Here is a 19290-nt window from a genome sequence, read left to right as displayed (position 1 = left end):
ATTTGACTTAAAGAAATGTGAAGCCTTCTCAACATTCAGATGCTTGAATTCTTCAGTCCAGTCCACTTCCCTGACTGAACTCCCTTTAATTTTTTAAAGTTTACCCTTTTGAAATCAAGGACCCTAGTTTGCAGGCCTATTTTTGTTTATCCTTCCATTTTGTTTAAACTGAATTAACTCATGGTGGCTCGGACCAAGGTTGTCCTCTACAGCCAGTTCTTCTGTGATGGCCTTACTACTCACCAATACTAAGGATCACCTCTTGTTGGTTCGCTTGACTGTTTGCTGGCTCCTTTGCCACTGCTCCTAACATAAAAACGTCACTGATAAAGTTTGCAGATGACACACAAACTGGGGGAGTGATAAATAATGAAGAGGACAGGTCACTAAGAGAGCGATCTGGAACTCTTGATAAAATGGGGGCAAGCAAACGATGCGTTTGAATACGTAAGTGTGAATTTATATGCTAGTATGTAAATGTATGCATCTAGGAACAAAGAACGTCAGCCATCCTTACGGGACGGGGGACTCTATCCTGGGAAGCAGTGACTCTGAAACAGATTTAGTGCTCGTGGTGGATAATCTGCTAAACACGAGCTGCCGGTGCGATGCAGTGGCCAAAAGGGCTAATGCGATCTGTGGAGGCATAAACAGAGGAATCTCAAGCAGAAGTAGAGAGGTTCTTTTACGTCTGCATTTGGCACTGATGCAACTGCTGCTGGAGTACTGCGTCTAGTTCTAGTGTCCACAATTCAAGGAGGATGTTGAAAAATTAGAGGGGGTTCAGAGAAGAGACATGAGAATGATTAAAGAATTAGAAAACCCGTCTTGCAGTGGTAGACTCAAGGAGAGCAATCTGTTTAGCTTAACAAAGAGAAGGTTAAGGGTTTACTTGGTTACAATCAGTAAAATCTACATGGGGAACAACTATTTAATAATGGGCTCTCATTCTAGCAGAGAAAGGTGTAACACAATCTAATAGCTGGAAGTTGAAGCCAGATACATTCAGACTGGAAATAAGGTGTACATTTTTAACAGTCAGAGTAATTAGCCATTGGAACAACTTACCGAGGGTCACGGTGGATTCTCAGTTGCTGACTTTTTTTAAATTAAGTTTGGATATGTTCCTAAAAGATCTGCCATGGAATCATTTTGGCGAAGTTCGATGTGTTATACAGAAGATCAGCCGAGGTGATCACAACGATCCCTTCTGGTCTTGGAGCCTGGGAATCTAGCTTCTTGAGCTGCGTGGAACTCCCCAATTGTGCTCTGCTGCGGGCAGAACAAACCTTTCTTTGCTATTTGATTCACATGGGCTTTCGTCCCTTGGGGTTTTGCTTTGAGCCTTGGATTCAAATAAACCCTGAAACTCAACTGGCACCTCCATGTTTTGCCTGATTTTGAGCAAAACCCAGTTTTGCAGGAATTTCACCCAAAGCCCTGACTTTGGTGTATGTTTGCTGAAAAATTTATAAACTTAGCCTGATTTTGGGGTTGATAATGGAATTTGTAATCCGACAAATCCTTTTCTTTTGTCCTCTCTCAAGCGGTCTCTTTCTTTCCAGCCCTCTCCCTGCCCTATAAACTATATAGACACATTTGTATTTTCCTTGAATAGCAACAAAAAGAGAGAGTGTAGCCAACTAGATGGAAGAGGAGGGGGAGTCCACTTCCAACCAACGCACGTACAGGATTTGCAAGATGAAAGGCAGGCAGCAGGCCTGTGACAGATGTGAAGGGGGGAAGGAGCAAGAGTCAGCATGTGTGAAGAGTTCAGAGCTGTGAGATCTGATGCTGCATCACTAAATAATAATAGAAATCTCTACCCAAGCTTGAAACCCAGGGCTTGAGTTTGCTCTCACATCAGTGTAGATCAGGAGGTAACTGCTTTGAAATCAATGGAGTTACTTTTAGCTTATAGGATTCTGTACTGTTCAGCAAGGCAAAATGAATGCAAGTTGCTCAGGCTTTTCCCAGCCCAGATCTGAGCTTTCACCTGTTTCCCAGAGCTAGAATTAAAGCAGAGGCCCCAGTCCAGCAAAGCATTTAAATCCATCCCAATCCAGTTTAAGCGCAAACTTGAATCCATCCCTATTTAACAGAGCACTTAGCTCTGGGCTTAAATCCCTTTGACTTCATTGCTCATGCTTATGTGCTTTCTGGCCCGATTCAAAGCCTGTTTAAGTCAACAGGCTCCCATTGAGTCCAGTGGGCTTTGGGTTAGGCTCTTGGTGAAACTGGATGGACTTCAAGCACGTTGCTTAAGTGCTTTGCTGAATCAAGGCCAGATGGAATGGGAGAGGGAGAGACGATGACAGTCGTTAGAGGAGCGTGCATTAGGCTCCCTCCATGCGCAACATTTGCAGACACATCTGCTTAGCGCTCTCAGGAACCTGTGTTTGCAGAAGCTGAGTGTTCACATTCACAGGCAGATGTGGCAGGGAGGTGCTGTTCTCGCGGATAGATGCCCCGTGTAACGTCTTCGAAAACGTGGGTCCCTGGTGGCTAGGGGATTATTTTCCATCCTACTGGCCAGATGAAACGGTGGAAGCTGCCATCCTCTGCAAGCTGCCAGGCGAAACTGACACTTACAGGTGCCACTTGGAGCTGAGTCGCAGCAGAGGGTAAAAGATCCTAACATAGCTGATTCCGATCAGGGTGGGTGCTGCTCACCCTGAGGCCAGCAGCAGAAGACAATCTCAGCTGCCCGTCATGGTCTAAATTTAGGATGTCGTTCATCTGGAATCTATCGCTCCAGCTTGTCACCAGGCAGAGTGACAGACTTACATAAAATTAATTTCCGAGGTGGGAAATAGCTAATAATTTATTTACAGCTAGGGCGGGGAATGGAGGGAGGGGGTGGATACAGGGTTTTCCTAATACATTGTCAGGGCTGAGCCTTTTCTGCGTCTCGTGAGCTCGTCCCATTAGCTGAGACACCATCTTGCCAGCTCCCTGGCCTATCAGCGTGGCCGTGTGTGCGGGGAGAGGAGTTTTCTCGTCGCTGCACAGATCACCCACAGGGCTCTAATTGACTGCGCAGCACAGCTTGTGGCGGGCTCCTGGGGCCGGTGCGTGCACGCAGCATGGCTGGTTGCAGCATTATGCCTTTTGGGATGGTGGTGGTGGGTGGGATAAGGTCAGGGGAGCGTGCTAGATGTGCGGGGCTGGCATTGTGAGAGAGTGTCTCTGAGCTGTCGGAGGCATGTTCGGCCAGTGTCACTTACCTCTTCGTTTGTTTCTTTAACAGGATACACACCCACTGGGATTTAAACATCTCCTTCCGAGAGACCTCTTGCAGGTACCATTTTGGGGCACCCTCCTTGTATGGTAGGCTAAGAGTTTATGATACACATTACTGGCCTGTGGATGCAGTTAGACATGAAATAATATTCCTGCATGTTAATTTTCTCTCTTTCTCTCTTTCTTTCTCTCTCTCTCTCAAATCTCTTCTGTTGGAGAAGAAAGATCAGTCAGTCCTATAGAAGGATCCACTTAAAGCTGGGTTTTTTTTTCAGGTCTGCTTTTTCTAAGCACGGAAAATCACTGTGCTCCAAACTGACACTAATGAGTGGGTGACGGGTGTGTAGATGTCCGTGCAACATCATTAAGACCCTGGGGGGGGGGGGAGGGAGGGAGGGAATTAGACATTTAAAAAATCACCTTAAGGAAAAAACATTTTTTAAAAACAGAGTAAAATAAGAGAAAAGCAGTACAAGCCTAAACTGAAAGTGTGTGTAGAAATTGTCATCTCAGTTTGGATCATTCATTTTTTAAGTCTGGTATCCTGCAGTGATCAATACCTGGAAAAGGTCAAAATCCACACACTGTCAGTAGCCAGTTATTGCAATGCTTTGCACATGTGAGAAAATTCCTTCCTGTCCCTTACATTGATTAGTTGAAGCCCTGAAGCATGAGATTCAATTATCCCTTATGTTTGTATGTAAACTATAACTGCAAGTGTTTGCTGGTCATGAAATTATCCTGCCCTTTTAAACGTCTAGCTACAGTATTTGCCTCTATAGTGAGAAAAGAGGAATGCACGTTTTAACTTCTGTTTCATATGAAACTTACTATTTGCCAGTGAAGTACTTGAACCAGGCATATGCTGTTTGTTTTCTGGAGAAGAGACAAATCATTACACATGGCTAATAAAGAACAGGTGGTTCATGCGAAACCTCTTGGCATGAGAAACCTGAAGGAAGTATGTGTTCTACAGAAGGATGTTGTTGGGCCAAAACAGAGTGGGCCGGATTCTGATCCCAGTTGCTCTGGTTTCAGTCCTGAATAACTTGATTGAAGTTGGTGGAGTTACTCTGAATTTACACCGTTGAGGCTGAGATCAAAAACTGGCTTAAAGGAGCTCAAGTTTTATAGTATGAAAATTAATTAGCTTGTAGATAACAATCCAGCAACAGTTTCTGGTGCTCTGTGCAAGATTCCGGTTCAGTTAACTAGGTGAACAATGGGAAAATGTTAAGATCATTTATTATTATTTTTTTAGTTGCAGTAATGCCCACTACGTGCTAGGCGTTTTCCAAATGCTTTGGAAGGATGACCCATGCTCCAAGGAGCTCAGAAACTAAGGACAAGCAAGGGCATTTAATTGAATAATTTATCTGATGAATTCTGTGACTAGGACTGTATCTCGCTGCACCCTGATGTGGTACTTACCCAAGAGAACATAATATAGCCGCTTTAAAAAAACATGTAGGTTTCAGTATTGCAACAGATCTGGGTTATTCTCTCTTTATTAGCTTCAGAATGTTTCATGAAAAGTAAATATTAGTGACCGCAGGAGAGTGTATTAGGAAACGACTCCCAACTCTACCACCTGCCCTTCAAACACAACTGACAAATTCTGCTTCCTGGCTGTGAGCATCCAGTAAAAATTTGTGTGGAGAGGCAGGGAGGCAAGAGGATTTAGGAGAAAGATTGTATTGTAGATTGTATTGAGCCCTCTCCCCCGCCAAAAAAGTCTTGAGCTGTAAAGCAGACCATTTGGGCTGTTTTATTGGAGGTATTTGTGTGTGAAGGTTCTCCTCCAAATTATAGACCATAGGGTAAAAGCGCTATTTTTTTGGTCCCTGGTTTGATTCAACAAAACATTTAAGTACATGCATAAATCCATCCCTATTCAGCCAGGCATTTAAGCATGTGCTTAAATGCTTGGCTGAACTGAGGCTGGAAATCCTCATTCGGAGCAGTGTGGAGTGAGGTGTGAAATCTGTGCTGATTCACACTCCACTAGGAGCCATTGAAAGCAGTGGGATTAACTGGTGTTGAAATCAGCACAGCATTCAGCCCCAAATCTGGGAAAATGTCATTCTTAACCTTTTTAAATTGTAAGAGTATAAAACCACGCCCCGAATCAGTAGCTTCTAAGACCCAGTCTTGCAAGCTCATCTCAACCAGAACGTCCATTGATACCACTAGGAGTTCCATGCCCAGACAGCTTTCAGGATAAGGTCCCTATGTTGTTGCTTTAAGCTTATGGGACTTGAAAATTCTAATGAATGGATTCCTTCCTGGCGGACCCATTCATGATACATTTCAGCCTGGAGTGAAATTTTATGGCCCAGTTATAAATGCCTAAAAAGACCGGAGGTTTATAATGGAAATGCTGACACCAGCCTTAATTAATAGCCACGTGAACTGCCCTTCTGGAGTTTAACACAGCTGTGACGAAAGGTGTACACACCTTTTGGAAATTAAAATTCCCACCTTTTAATCATATTATTTTTGAAGCTGCACTGCCAAGGCTAAAATAATAGTTGAATTTTTATGTCTGTGAGCATATGTCTCTGACTTTCCCCATTTAACTGTTTGTTTCCTGTAGCTCTTTCCTGACAACGTGGTTCTAACACTTGGATATTCCTTTTCCACAGTATTCAGAGAACTCAGTCCATTGTGTGTCCACTATCATTGTGACTGGCAAAAATCTTGGCAGTTATATGGTAAGATACAAGTTTTGCCACTGCAGATCAAATACCTGGTCCAGTTACCTCAAAGTGGCCAGAACTAATGCTCCAACAGAAAGCAGTCGGTTCCCTGTAATGCAGCAAGCTAATCATGCAACCAACTGATGCCCTGAAACATGAGATTTGTCCATTCTTAACCCTGGTTTGCTAGTAAGAAAGATTTAAAGGGACAATGCTTAGTAAAAAGGGGCAGAATTTGTCTTAACGTCTGGTTGGGAATTCTTTTGGATTCCAATTGGGTTTTCACCATAATTGTTTATGTAGACCCTACACAAAGCATTGTTCTAGCCTTCTGATGACACAACGGCCTCAGCTAAGTGACCTGAGCTGGTGACCTGGCCCCACATAACAATAAGATACAACAGTCAATAACTTAGCTAAATTACATTCTGAGTTCTTGAAATGCATAAGATTTCAATGAGTTTTAACTATATGGGCAGTCTGTTGTTTTATTATTAAGAGCATTTGAGACAAAGCCGGCCGGGCGCTAAATTTCTTAAAGGAGCCATTTTAAAATGAATTTTAATTAAAGTTAATTAACAGATTTACTGGCAAAGTCCATTCTGTACTCAAGCTGTAAATGCTGTAATTTTGGGGAATAATAAAAAGGTTGATTCTCTGGTTTAAGGACAAACTCAACTCAGCCTTAACTCTGGCACCATGAGCGATGGCTCCACAATAGACTAGAGACCTGGCCAGTGAACAGTCAGCTGTCTTAACTGGGGCCATTGTGAAATCAGAGGCAACTCAGCCAATCACCCCTTTTCCTCTACAGCTAGTTTGCAGGCTCCCATTCAGGCTCTAGAGAGTCGATGGTCCGACGCCGTAAAGGTAAAGAACGCAGAAGATTCGCTTGGGCATCGGTACTTCGAAAGGCTCCCTGCAGCACTGCCATGTTGGTTTTGGTCTGTGCTGAAGCAGTGTGGCCAGGGAAGCTGAGGCAGGGGTGAACAGGCCTCTTCCCCACCCGTACCGCACACTTCGTGTACTGCTGATCTCCCTATCACAGCCCTCTTCAGTCCCCCCATCACTGCTTCCCTCTGCCCCCACCCCACATCCCCACTTCCTCCCCCATTACTTCCTCAAATCCCTGCTCCCCCTTGTGCCTGCCTGCTTTCCTCTCTCCACCAGACTCCGCGCCGTGCTGCTTTCTGCCATTTCTGCTTCCGCTGGCATCTTTGCTGCTCTCTGACTCCAGTCGTTGTCCCCCTCACCTCTAATTGCTCCCCTCGTTCTGCTGACTCCTGCCAACTGTGGGTGCTCAGCACCTCTGCGAATCAGACCTCCCCAATATTCAGGTTGGGCCTCCAGCTCAGGCACAGATGGTCACGGGTGCAGATTGGAACCTGCCATCTAGGTCACTTAGACATTTTTCACCCCTGATTTGCCAGTGCAGAAAAGAGACGCGTGTATGTTTAAGCGACCTAAATTGCCTTACAGCTCTGTGAAATATGTGGCGCCACTGGACTACATGATGGGGTGGCACAAAGGTTTTACTGACCATTGTTCGAGATGACATACATAATTCACCACTCATGAGTTATGCAGGTCATCCCAGACTCAAGCTGCGATACTTTTATGCTGCACCACACTGTCATGTGTTTCTCTTCCCCTGTTCTTTTAAATCTAAAGGGAGTCGCCATGTGACTTGCCCTGCCTCTCTGTCAAAAGGTTGCCTTTGATCTTCCTTTCCAAGTCGTCAGAGGTTGCCTGGATTCGTTGAAGTCTGGTCACCTAGAGTTGCTGTCTGCGTTTCCCTTGATGAAAAGAGGTTTAATTGGGTACATACAGGTCTGCACACAGGCACCAAAAGATCAACATTGGGAAACTGCCCTGAAAAGGGAGATTAGCATCTCCCCGAGGTCCTGCCAGGTGCTCCTTTTTCTTTTATGCTTTGAAGTTAATGTGATGACTGGGCTGGCATTTTAGTAAAAATTCCTAAGTGCCTCTGTTTAAAACAATTGGCTCTGTACACTGACATCCCCTTGGACAGACATGGTGTTCTCTCGAACGCTTTTCTAAAATGCTTTAAAATTGCTCAGTAAATGAGGCACTTTCTTTTCTATTTTGAGAAAAGCCCGTCAAGTTTCGCAGTAATAAACATGCTCTTAGGGCCCATCCCTGCTGGGAACTGAGCAATTGAGACAAGGGACTGAGTGCTCTCACTTGCCCCGGATTTCAGCGGGAGTCCAGGTATTCAGCACTTTTGTCTGGAATAGGCTCCTCATGCTGAAGCGCATCATAAAGCGGGGGCTGTGTGAGCGAAAGTGCTGGGTGGAGGGTGTTTCCCACCTGTTTGGTGGTGTTCTGCTTCTCTGTGTTGTGGATGGAGGTAGGTGAGAAGGTAGAGAGAGGCCAGGAATGAAAAAAAGCTCCGTTGAGGCTGCTCTGTATTACAGCCATTGGGTAAAACTTGATGCTGGCCCAGGATCTCTACGCACTTTTACACACAGTGAAGCCTGACTGCTTTGCGAGGAAGGTGTTGTTGGTGTTGCTCTCATTAAGTAGGGGGAAGATGAGGCAAAACAAGGTTAAGTGACTTGTCTGAGTGAACCAGGGAAGGGGGTTGAGAATGGAACCCAGGAGCCCTGGTGCTCGTCCGGTGCTTGAGCCATCAGACCATACCGGGCACGAACGCAGGAAGTGTATTGAAGGCAGCTTGAAGATCTGCTGTGGGAAAGATGTAAAAGAATGAATGTGTGAATTGGCCGGAGAGAGAAATGAATCACTTTACATTAGCTGAATGGGATGCACATCTCAGGAGCTCAAATGTATGGAAAATCCTCTCAGACAAACAGAGTGATTGGGCCTACCAAAAAAAACTGGCCCTCCCAGAGGAGAATTTTCTTCTGGATGCATCTGATATGAAAGGGGCATAAAGTGTTATAAGGAAAGAAAGGCCCCAGCTACCCACAGCTACTAACTGTATTTAAAACCACCGTTTAAACATGGTAGGGTCTGACCAGCCATTCTGGACTGGACCAAGCCAGATTATAATGTGCTTTAGACCAGATGTGGACCTAGCCCAGAGCCTTGATTTGTTTGTGTTTTTTTAAAAATCTGGCTGTCCCATAGTTTTGGCCCCATCCGCATTAATCTGCCAAACCTTGTTAAACCAGGACAGAGTTTAAGCAGTGCATAACCTGGATTGTTGAATGAATTTGTTTGCTCTGTGTAGATGGGGGCCAGCCGTAGTTGGTGTTTTTTGTTTTTTTTTTAAAGAAAAGAAAATTGTGCTGGTGAAAGACTAGAGAAGGCTGTTTGAAGAAGTTGGTAAATTGGGGCACATTGAAGAAAGGTAAAGAATATGTGAGAAGTGGAGAGTGAGAAAAGAAATAGAACTAGCTGATTCTGCTTATTCTCCTCGAAGATACACAGTGAAAAGGAAAGAAGGGGAGAAGGAAAATAAAAAGCACAAAGCAAACAGCTGCATGCATCTCAAGGACAATGCTGAGTCAGCAGAAAGTATCACCGTGTGATGCAGGTAATATTATCAGGCATGAAAGTATATTGATGTGTTGCCCTTTAAAGCAATAATGTAGGAAGGTTTGGTATTTGCTGCTGAACTGCTATGCTTTAACCTAGGAAACCCAGGGTAGGGACGCTTTGGGTTCATGGGGGATGAGTATGGCTCTTCCTGTCATCAGCATCTGCTGCTAACTGCTCCACGGGTCATTGTATTCAGACCATTCAGTTGCAGCAGAAGAGGGAAAATGTTGGCAAATAAGGTAAAGGAAAAGTGACAAGAGTGCCTAGGAATCGTCTGATCTATGCACACGGAAGGATCTTCTAAAGTCTAACCCCAGCTCTGACATGGAGTCCCTCTGTGGTCTTAAGCAAGTCACCTAGCCTCTGCCTCAGTTTCTCCATCAGTAAAATGGGGCTGGTTCAGTAGTTTAACTACATGAGGGTGGGGTTGAAGATGGGGCTTAATTTAGTAATAAGAGCCAAATCTTGCCCTCATGGTTAGGATCAGGGCAGTGGGGCGTGGAGTGATGCTGGCTGCGTTTACATCCCCAGAGCCGTCCTGCCATTCCCAGGCAGCCTGGCTGAGGAGGTTGAGGTTGCATGCAGTGGGACTCTCACTGCTCATCCTTTAAAATGGGAAGCTGTACATCCCCGCATGCAGCATTGTCTCCCCTGGGGGAGTGGGCACCTGACCATACTGCAGCAGTGGCAGATAACGTGGGGGTGCAGTAACTTTGAAGTGTGAGATTTCAGTCCTGCCCTGCCACAGCATTGTAGACTCCTGGAATTTAAGGCCAAAAGGGACAATCAAATCATCTAGTTTGACCTCTAGCATATTGCAGGCCATTAAATTTCACCCAGTGGCCCCTGTACGGGAGCCTGGTAACTTGCATTTGGATAAAGCATGTTTTCCAGAAAGGCATCTAGTCTTGATTTGGAGACAGCAAGTGAGGGAGAATCCAGCACTTTGTACTTTGTTCCTATGGTTAATCACCCTCACTGTTAAAAATGTGTGCTTAATTTGTCCATCAAAGGAGGAGCCATGAGGTGGGGAAAGCCCCTGGGTAGCACTTGGTAGGATTTGGCCTTTACAGCTGAATACTGCTTTTGGTTACACTGATGTGACTCTGGAAAGGGTTCCTTGACTCTATGGTTCTGGAAGGACTGCAGAAAGGTGTGTGTGGTGTTGCGACCCCATGCACCAGAATGCAGCGCTCACTCACATTTGGCCTGGCTGCCTCTCCATCCTGCCAGCAGGGAAGGATCTCCGCTGTTATGCCACCCAACTCTGGTCAGGGGCCAAGGGGGGTCCTAGCTCCTCCCCCCGTCAGTGCCCTCAGCTGAGTTCAGGTTCTCAAAAGTGGAGGGCAGTGGCTCTTTGATCTCCCCCCCATCTCCAGCACCTGTCATTGACTCCCGATTTACACCAGCATAACAGAGGGCACAGATCAGCCCATGATCATTATAAGCTGCTGTGAAGATGGGAGGTGATGCACACATGCAGGGGATCATCATTTCCCTTGATGAAGTGGAACAATAAAAAGTCAAGGAATGGAGGATACAAGAAAAAATGACGGCTTGAGTGGTTGGCCTTCCCATTGCCATGTGTTGGGGGCTCATTTTTGCCTATGGGAATGCTGTAATACTCCTCGTGGTGGAAGTATATAGAGCCCTCATCTTTGTAACTAATGCAGGTTGCTAAAGCTCCATACCAGGACCTCCTTCCTGATGGCAAAGATAAAATTAACAAGGAAATTCCTGGCTAGCAGACCCCCTTGTTGGCAGTCAGAATATGGTTTGCACTGGAGGGAAGAGACTTTCCAGATGGGCAAACACAGTTTGTTCGGCAACATACCTGTTTGGTTTCAGACAATAGCTGCCAAGTGAGTAATAAATGGACCTTTTCTTTTGTTTAACTGGAAAAAAGAGAGAAAGGAACCACCTCTCCATTGGGAAGGCATGAATAAAAAGGGAGGAGAGGCACGGGGTCAGTGGTTTCCTGAAATGGTTCACTTCCTCTGATGTTATGAGTGCTCTTCTCTCTTCTGTACGGACATACCAAGATGTTTTAATTAACCATCCGTGGTGGAATGGCTTGGTCTGGGGGGAGCATGGCTGTCCAAATTCCAGCAGAAATTCACGAGATGGACAAAGCTGGGATGGGTTGCTGTGTGGCATAAACTAGCTGTAATTTGAAACACAAACGTATTCCTGATGTTTAGCAAATGGGACAAGAAAGGTTGTGAGACACCGAAAAGGCACAACAGAATGTGTGTGTTCACAAATAGTGCACTTGCATTTCCCTGCCCCCCAACGTGTACATCACCTCCTTACTGTGATTCCCAGTATACCGTGAAAGGGGAGATAATGGCCTTCTGGAATGGAGTGAGGAGAAATCGTGGGGAAACTGTGGATGTGAAGACATCTTGAGAGCTTTTGGGATCTTGCTGGGATTTGCATCATCTTGGCTGAAATTTTGGGAGCATGTTCTCAGGAGATTTCAGCTGCACACAACAGGGAACCGAGAATTGGCTTCTTCTGGTTGTGCGTCGAACCTGGGACCAAAACTTCAGAGGGAATGCCTTTGGATTGGGAGATTCAGTCTGACTTCCGCTGCTGAAATTTGGAAGGATTCAAATTTGAGCTTCTGGCTTTGTCTTATCTTTAATAAATCGGTATTTGGAGAATTCTTGCTGGGCGACCTGTCCAGTTCCTGATTTTCATTTACAAAAATGATGTTGACTAGTTTCAATCAATTTGCCTGGTACTGAAGTTAGGCTTAATGGCCTGTAATCGCTGGGATCGCCTCTGGAGCCTTTTTAAAAACTGGTGTCACATTAGCTATCCTCCAGTCATCTGGTACAGAAGCTGATTTCAATGATAGGTTACATACCACAGTTAGTAGTTTTGCAATTTCACATTTGAGTTCCTTCAGAAAGAAGTCATGGGTGGATACCATCTGGTCCTGGTGACTTTTTACTGTTTAATTTATCAGTTTGTTCTAAAACCTCCTTTAATGACACTTCAGTCTGGGATGGTTCCTCAGATTTGTCGCCTAAAAAGAATGGCTCAGGTTTGGGAATCTTCCTCACATCCTCAGCCGTGAAGAGCGAGGCAAAGAATTCCTTTAGTGTCTGCACAATAGCCTTATCTTCCTTCAGTGCTCCTTTAGCATCTTGATCGTCCAGTGGCCCCACTGGTTGTTTAGCAGTTTTCCTGCTTCTGATGTACTTAAAAATGTTTTTGCCATTACTTTTTGAGTCTTTGGCTAGCTATTCTTCAAATTCTTTTATGACGTGCCTAATTATATTTTTACACTTCACTTGCCAGAGTTAATGCTCCTTTCTGTTTTCCTCAATAGGATTTAACTTCCATTTTTTTAAAGGATGCCTTTTTGCCTCTCACTGCTTTGTTTACTTGGTTGTTTAGCCACGGTGGCACTTTTTTGGTCCTCGTACTATGTTTTTTAATTTGGGGTATACATTTAAAATGAGCCTCTATTATGGTGTCTTTAAAAAGTTTCCATGCAATTTGCAGGGATTTCACTTTTGGCGCTGTACCTTTTAATTTCTGTTTAACTAACTTCCTCATTTTTGTGTAGTTCCCCTTTCTGAAATTAAATGCTACCCTGGCCTGGTGGGCTGCTTTGATGTACCCCCTACCCACAGGAATGTTAACTTTTATTATGTTATGGCCACTGTTACCAAGCAGTTCAGCTATATTTACTGCTTGGATCAGATCCTGTGCTGCATTTAGGAATAAATCAAGAATTGCCTTTCCTCTCGTGGATTCTAGTACTAGCTGCTCCAAGAAGCAGTCATTTAAGGTGTCAAGAAACTTAATCTCTGAATCCCGTCCTGAGGTGACATGTACCCAGTCAATCTGGGTTTAGTTGAAATCCCCCATTATTACTGAATTTTTTATTTTTATAGCCTCTCTAATCTCCCTGAGCATTTCACAGTCACTATCACCATCCTGGTCAGGTGGTTGGTAGTATATCCCTACTGCTATATTCTTATTATTCAAGCAGAATATATCCTTTATCGACCTACGCCTTATTGCCCGTTTAAAATAGCCTGGATGAGTATTATTACAGGATTTCAGCAACTTAAAGTAGCGATGAAATGGATTGAGGATATGGGATATTTTAAACAGATTCTCACATAAATAAGACACACCAATTGCATGTGAGTAAAGCATTCTATTTATTGGCTAAGTGAGGTGAGGTCCTGGCCTCAACACGATGGCGTTTCTCTGTCTGTTTGTCTGTAATGTGATAACTTTGGAACAATGCATCCAATCAATGCCAAAACTTCAGGGAATATTCTGCGCATCAGTGGGCACAAGTCTATTGATTTTGGTGCACGTTGGAGTACCAGAAAAGCCTGATTCAGAGTTAAAATCGGGGTCTCCAGACTGGCTGGTGCTGCAGGCACGGGAATCTCTATCCTACCTCTCTGTTGCTGCTTCCGCATATCGGAGGCAGCAGCTTGGTACTGTCTGGGGAGATGGTCTGTAGCGTGGACTTTTAACAGAAATAAGAGAGCCTTACAGGAAGAGTTTGTAGTGGGGAAATGGGGTCTTGTGTTTGGAGGAGACATGGAGGTAGAGAAGGGGGGACAAGCGGGTGTGGGAGTCAAAGCAAAGAACCCACAAGGGATGGGGTGATGACGAGTGCTACTGCTGAGGGACAGCAGTGTCCCAAAGTGGAGATAGGGAGAGGAAAGCAGGGCCCTGTGAAGGGGGAGGAGAAAGGGGGCTCTGGAGGGGAGCAGGAAGGAACTCATGGGGGGGACAGGTAATGGAGAGGCACACACAGCCCCTGGTATGTGTGAGTGGGGGGGAATGGGACACCCTGCCATGGGAAGCAGAAGGGAATGGGGTGCACAAAGAGCCCTTGCGCTGGGTGGGAGAATGGGACGGTGGTATAGAGTGAGGGGTATGTAAAGGTCACAGAGTCCCTGGCATGAGGGAGTGGGTGGGAGGAGATGTAGGGAGTCCCTGAAATAGCAGAGGCTTGGGGGGGTGGCACCCTGGGGAAGGAAGGAGTGCAACGTGCAGTGTGCTCAGCCTACAGAAAGCATGAAGCCTGCGACCCTCAAGTTATGCTTTTACAGGGAGCTCGCAGATGTAAGATGGCTGCTGCCATCCCATAATTTCTAGGGCAGCTTGCTGAGAGGGACTGTTCGTTCTCTGGGAAGCCACCCGGGACCCTGCTGGGCAGGAGGGCATTTGTGCGATGGCTGTTAGTACTGATGCTATTTGTGTTGGCGGTATCACCAGAGGGCCCGATGAGGGGCTGCGCCCCGGCTGCGCTGCTCACCGTGGCTGTTGTCGGCTCCTCTTTTCCTTTGTATTAGTGGCTATGTTGAGTGGCAGGCCGTGGTCAGGGGATGATCAATAACACAGGGCTTGATGGATGTTGGGAGCGGAGGGAAGATGTATGGGAATCTGTAGTTGTTGTGGCAGGTGAGCTGGTGAAGATGGACCATTAGGGAGAGTCCCTCTGAACTCTAGCGGATCCTTGTTGAAATGCCTGGGGTGTGTGTGTGTGTGTGTGTGTGTGTGTGTGTGTGTGTGTGTGTGTGTGTGTGTGTGTGTGTGTGTGTGTGTGTGTGTGTGTGTGTGTGTGTGTGTGTGTGTGTGTGTGTGTGTGTGAGTGTGTGTGTGAGTGTGAGTGAGTGAGAGAGAGAGAAGCAGATTAGCACAAGATCTTTGGGATCCAGGCCTCGTAGGAAAGCTTAACTGGGGCAGCAAAGCAAAGGGCAGTGCAGGATACCGCCGACTGCTGGGATGGGCTGTCCATACCAACAATAATGCAAGTGTCATAAATGGATGGTGCCAGGCTCAGGGGTTCAACGAGGAACCTGCAAGGACCATGCCATGCCTAGTGTAATCCATATATGGTCCTAGCATCGTGCTTTTGTGGTCCTCACACTTTTACAAATATGAGCAAGCTGTCTCACTTGGAAGGGAAATGTGTCCAGCTGGGGAAGGAGGTGTGCAGTGGTGAACCAGATCAGGGATTCTGCTAGTGTTGTTTTGAAGTTCTTGTAGGGTGGATTTAGACTCCCATTTTAGTCCTAATATGCCCAACCCTCACTTTCACCCTTCCTCAGAGGTTACACCTGCATGCAAATCTTGTCTAGACTAGGTTTTTTTGGCCCTAAGTTTCTCATGATAGCAATACTGTAAATGTAACTATGCAAGCTGCTGGTGTTTTAAGTACTGTGCGGCATTAGAGCCGTTCTGCTGGATCTGAAAACTCCAGAGCCATATCTACACTGTCAGCAATATAGGAAATCTTGTGTAAAAATGCCCAGTGGAGACATCCCTTAGAGGTGAATGGTTCTTGAGCATCCTAACAAGATGGTCACATATCCAGACTGCCCTTCAGAATAAGGGTCCCCTGACAACGGACTGATCTCATGCTTCAGGTCTGAATTTCCTCTATCCGCATCCATAGTAGACATGGTATTTTTATTTATGGACTTGTGAAGTGCTGGAAGATGAAACAGAATTACAATAAAAACATCTTTAAACTTATTTCTACCTCATTTTGGAGTTGCCACCTCTACTGATCATTTTTATGAACTGTCACGAGCATTAATGAAATTTTACGAGCGTTTTGCTTGGGACGTTGCAGGAGAAATTTTTCAGCACAAGTCTGCAGGGAGAGTTAGGGCTGCATCTCCCAGGGCTGGGGCTGGGTTCCACAGTCAGCTGGGACGATGCGCTGGTTTGTTCTTCACACATGCCTCGTGGACAGCATCTCTTGAGAGCGTGGAGAGGCAGATATGGATAGGAAGACGGTACTGGTACACAGTTGGCTGTCGACGTACATCAAGACTGACATCTGAGAAGGACAGAGAGTGACTGGGAGTTCTGTAATAATGATGAAGTGCAAAGAGGCAGCTGAAAAGACCAGAACAGTGTGAGAGAATATAACCTAGGAGGGCTGCAGAGTGAAGGGAGACACTGCACTGGACATGGGCTGTTTGGCATCTCTCCTCCTTGGCCCCACCTCCTTTTTCTGTTTGGAGCACAGAAATATCATGGGTTAGGGCCTGACCCAATGCCCCTGGAGGTCAATGGTAGTCCTTCTGTCGACTTCAGTCAGACTGGGCTGGACCCATAAACCTCTAACGCCGATTCTGCCCTTGAGTGCACACGTGAAGCTGCTGCTGAACTCCTTGCCAGCCACAAATGTGCACCTGCAGGTAAAGACTGGTTTTCATGGCAGATAGAGAAGTGAGTAAGAGGCAGTGAGTTCAGGAACAGGAAATGCAACTTGGGAGGTTTTAACACTGGTAGCACTTTGCATTTTTATGGTATCGTCCACTGGAGAATCTCCAAAGCATTCATTGTGTAGCAGAGAATGGTGGGTAAAGATTGGTATTCTATCTCCATTTTACAGATGTGGAAACTGAGGCATGGAGAAGGCAAGTGACATACATAAGGTCACACAGAGCGTCTCAGTGGCAAAGCTGGGAATAGGACCCATGTCTCCTGACCTCCAGCTGTCCGTCCCTGCTGTCTCCGACGCATGGGGTGGTGACTGGTATTGAAACAAGCAAACACAGTTTGTTGGAGGCCTTCCAATGAACTGGGGCACATAGTTGGGGGAAGGAAGGAGATGGTTTTCCTCTCAAGGTTCTTATACAGATCATTCTCTTACGGCATAAGTCATCAGGGTGGCTGGGATTCAAGAGCAAAGGGCACCTTCTTTATGGCCTTTGGCAAATGCACACCCTTAAATGTACCCCCAGATTTCCTGCCGTGCTGAGGGTGGAAAGTGGGGGCAAAAGCAGAGTGAACAGGAAAGTCGCAGGCAGTTACTAGAGGCCTGGCTCCGCTTTCCTGGGTTAGCAGGGAGTTTCCCTCTCAGGGTTGCCCCTTCTCTCCCCCCCATTTCAAGTTCTCTTAAAAACATCTTTGCTGTGTATAATTTAAGTGGCACAGAGGCGACGGATGGAAATTGACAGCACTTGACGATGAACTGCTCCATCCCTTAGCCGGACAAGGATGGCACGGGGCACAGCAGAGCAATCCTTCCTCAGGCCGGGCGGACGGTGGTACTCGGAGCAGCTTGCCGCCTTGATTTCTGGGCGGGAGAGGGGGAGGAATGAGGCTGCCCAGCTCGTCACAGCTGTGCCATGCTGACGGGGGAGGGAGGGGCGGAGGAGGGGTAGAGCAGTGAGATGTAGGAGCGAGGCAGCCCTTCCTTTCTGTAGGGCTCCCTTGCTGGCTTCCAGCTTCCGCCTGGGCTTGTCAGTGTATCTCTAGTGGAAAAGCGACCCAGCCTATCAGCGGGTCACGCTGCTCATTGTTAATAGCGAAAGACACTGCTGCTCCCCCCCTCGCCACTTCTTTATTAGTCACCTGATCACAGCCTACAAATCCTTGACCCAAATCCTTGTATGCCCAGCTTTAGCCCTTATCCCGCTTGGGGCTGCTCCGCCCTCTATCGACCTGGGAAGAAAAGTATTGGCCGTGCAGTATACGATTAGGAGATTTTGCTGGGTGTTTGTGCTGTGTGCTAGGTGATAAGCCGGGGGGCGGGGAGGATCTTGATCAGTCTGAGCTGCCGGCTTTCCCTGAATTCAGCTGACTCAGGGACCCTGGTCTTACCTGCGGGGAGTGCTGGAGCCATTGACCTTGCCTGGCTACTTAAGGGCCTCTGACACACACGGGCCAAGCCAGGGCAAGGCTGAGGGAAAGTTAATTTGCTGAATTTCTCATCTCGAGATGACTCGGGGCCCAGCTTTCCCATGTGGGTGAGGGGAAGCAGAGGGCTTTTATTGTTCCTGTAAGATTTGCTTGGTTTTGGAGGGTGAGGTGGTGCCTGGGTTTGTCATGAATGAATTGCTCCTACCTGTGTCACTTTGCTCCCACAACTCCTCAAGTCTGTGTGAGCTTGCAAGACAGCGGCTGGGACATTCAGCAGGGCCGGCTATGTCTCGAATCCTGGCCTGAATCCTGAGCGGTGCTGAGCACATGAAACAGTTCCCTGGTAGTTGCTGTTTCAGCCTCAGGGGGAGAGGCTCATGCTTTCAGGGCTGAGGGTCCCAGGTTCAAAATTTCCACAGAAGGGATCCCTGAACATGTGTTTGGATCGCTGCAGAAGTTACAGGCTCGATGCAGAAATGAGTGGGCAAGGGTCTGTGGCCCGTGCCATGCGGGAGGTCAGACTTGATGATTGTAATGAGCCCTTCTTGCCTTCGCAGCTCTGAATCCCGGTCGCTGGGACTCAGCAGTGACATCAGTATGTTTTGAAGATGATGATGATTTTTCTTTTGATAGGTCCCATGGACCCTGCCCCATTCAGGATCTGGGGTTTGCAGTGGGCTGTACAAAACAAAAAGCACAGGAAGACCTTACAATCTAAACTAAAGCTCTCATCCTGCAAGTTCTTACATGCGTGCTTAACTCTACGCACATGAATGTCTTCCTTGACTTCAGTGAAGCTACCTAAAATTAAGCATGTACGTAAATGTTTGCCAGGATCAGAGCCTTTCAAAATGAAAACCAGATGCATGGCAGGGGAATGAGACATAGCATGCAAGCGGGTTAACGGTGGCAAGGTTGTCACATGTCTTCATAGTTTCACTATCTTCCAAATTTAATCCTTGCGTAATTTTTCTAGAATTGGCTTAACCTTTACCTACGTATAGCATCTGGCCCCAGTCTAGTGCAGACTTCTGCCTCTGTGCAGCCTGCCCTTTAAGTCGGTAGGGTTCTGCATGGGTGCAGTGACCTGTGCTAACAGGTGGAGCCAGAGAGAGTAACCTGCTTCTTCAGCATGTACAGTGCAGTGCACACACGACAAATAGCGGTCGTG

At 46.5% G+C, this 19290-nt stretch overlaps 1 protein-coding gene across 4 annotated transcripts in view; it reads left to right on the top strand.

Annotated features, from left to right (window-relative positions):
- SAMD11 (sterile alpha motif domain containing 11) overlaps window positions 1-19290 on the top strand; it is a 174434-nt gene that overhangs the window by 67205 nt on the left and 87939 nt on the right. For all 4 annotated transcript variants that reach the window (XM_067567293.1, XM_067567296.1, XM_067567295.1 and 1 more), the window contains exon 4: window positions 3251-3301. In XM_067567293.1, the coding sequence (XP_067423394.1) occupies window positions 3251-3301 (51 nt within the window). The remainder of the gene's footprint in view (window positions 1-3250; window positions 3302-19290) is intronic.

Source organism: Emydura macquarii, unplaced genomic scaffold (assembly GCF_026122565.2).
Source record: "Emydura macquarii macquarii isolate MOO-44397 ecotype Brisbane River unplaced genomic scaffold, CSIRO-AGI_Emac_v2 contig_2768, whole genome shotgun sequence".
Taxonomy (NCBI): Eukaryota; Metazoa; Chordata; order Testudines; family Chelidae; genus Emydura; species Emydura macquarii.
This window is presented reverse-complemented; position numbering and strand designations above follow the sequence as displayed.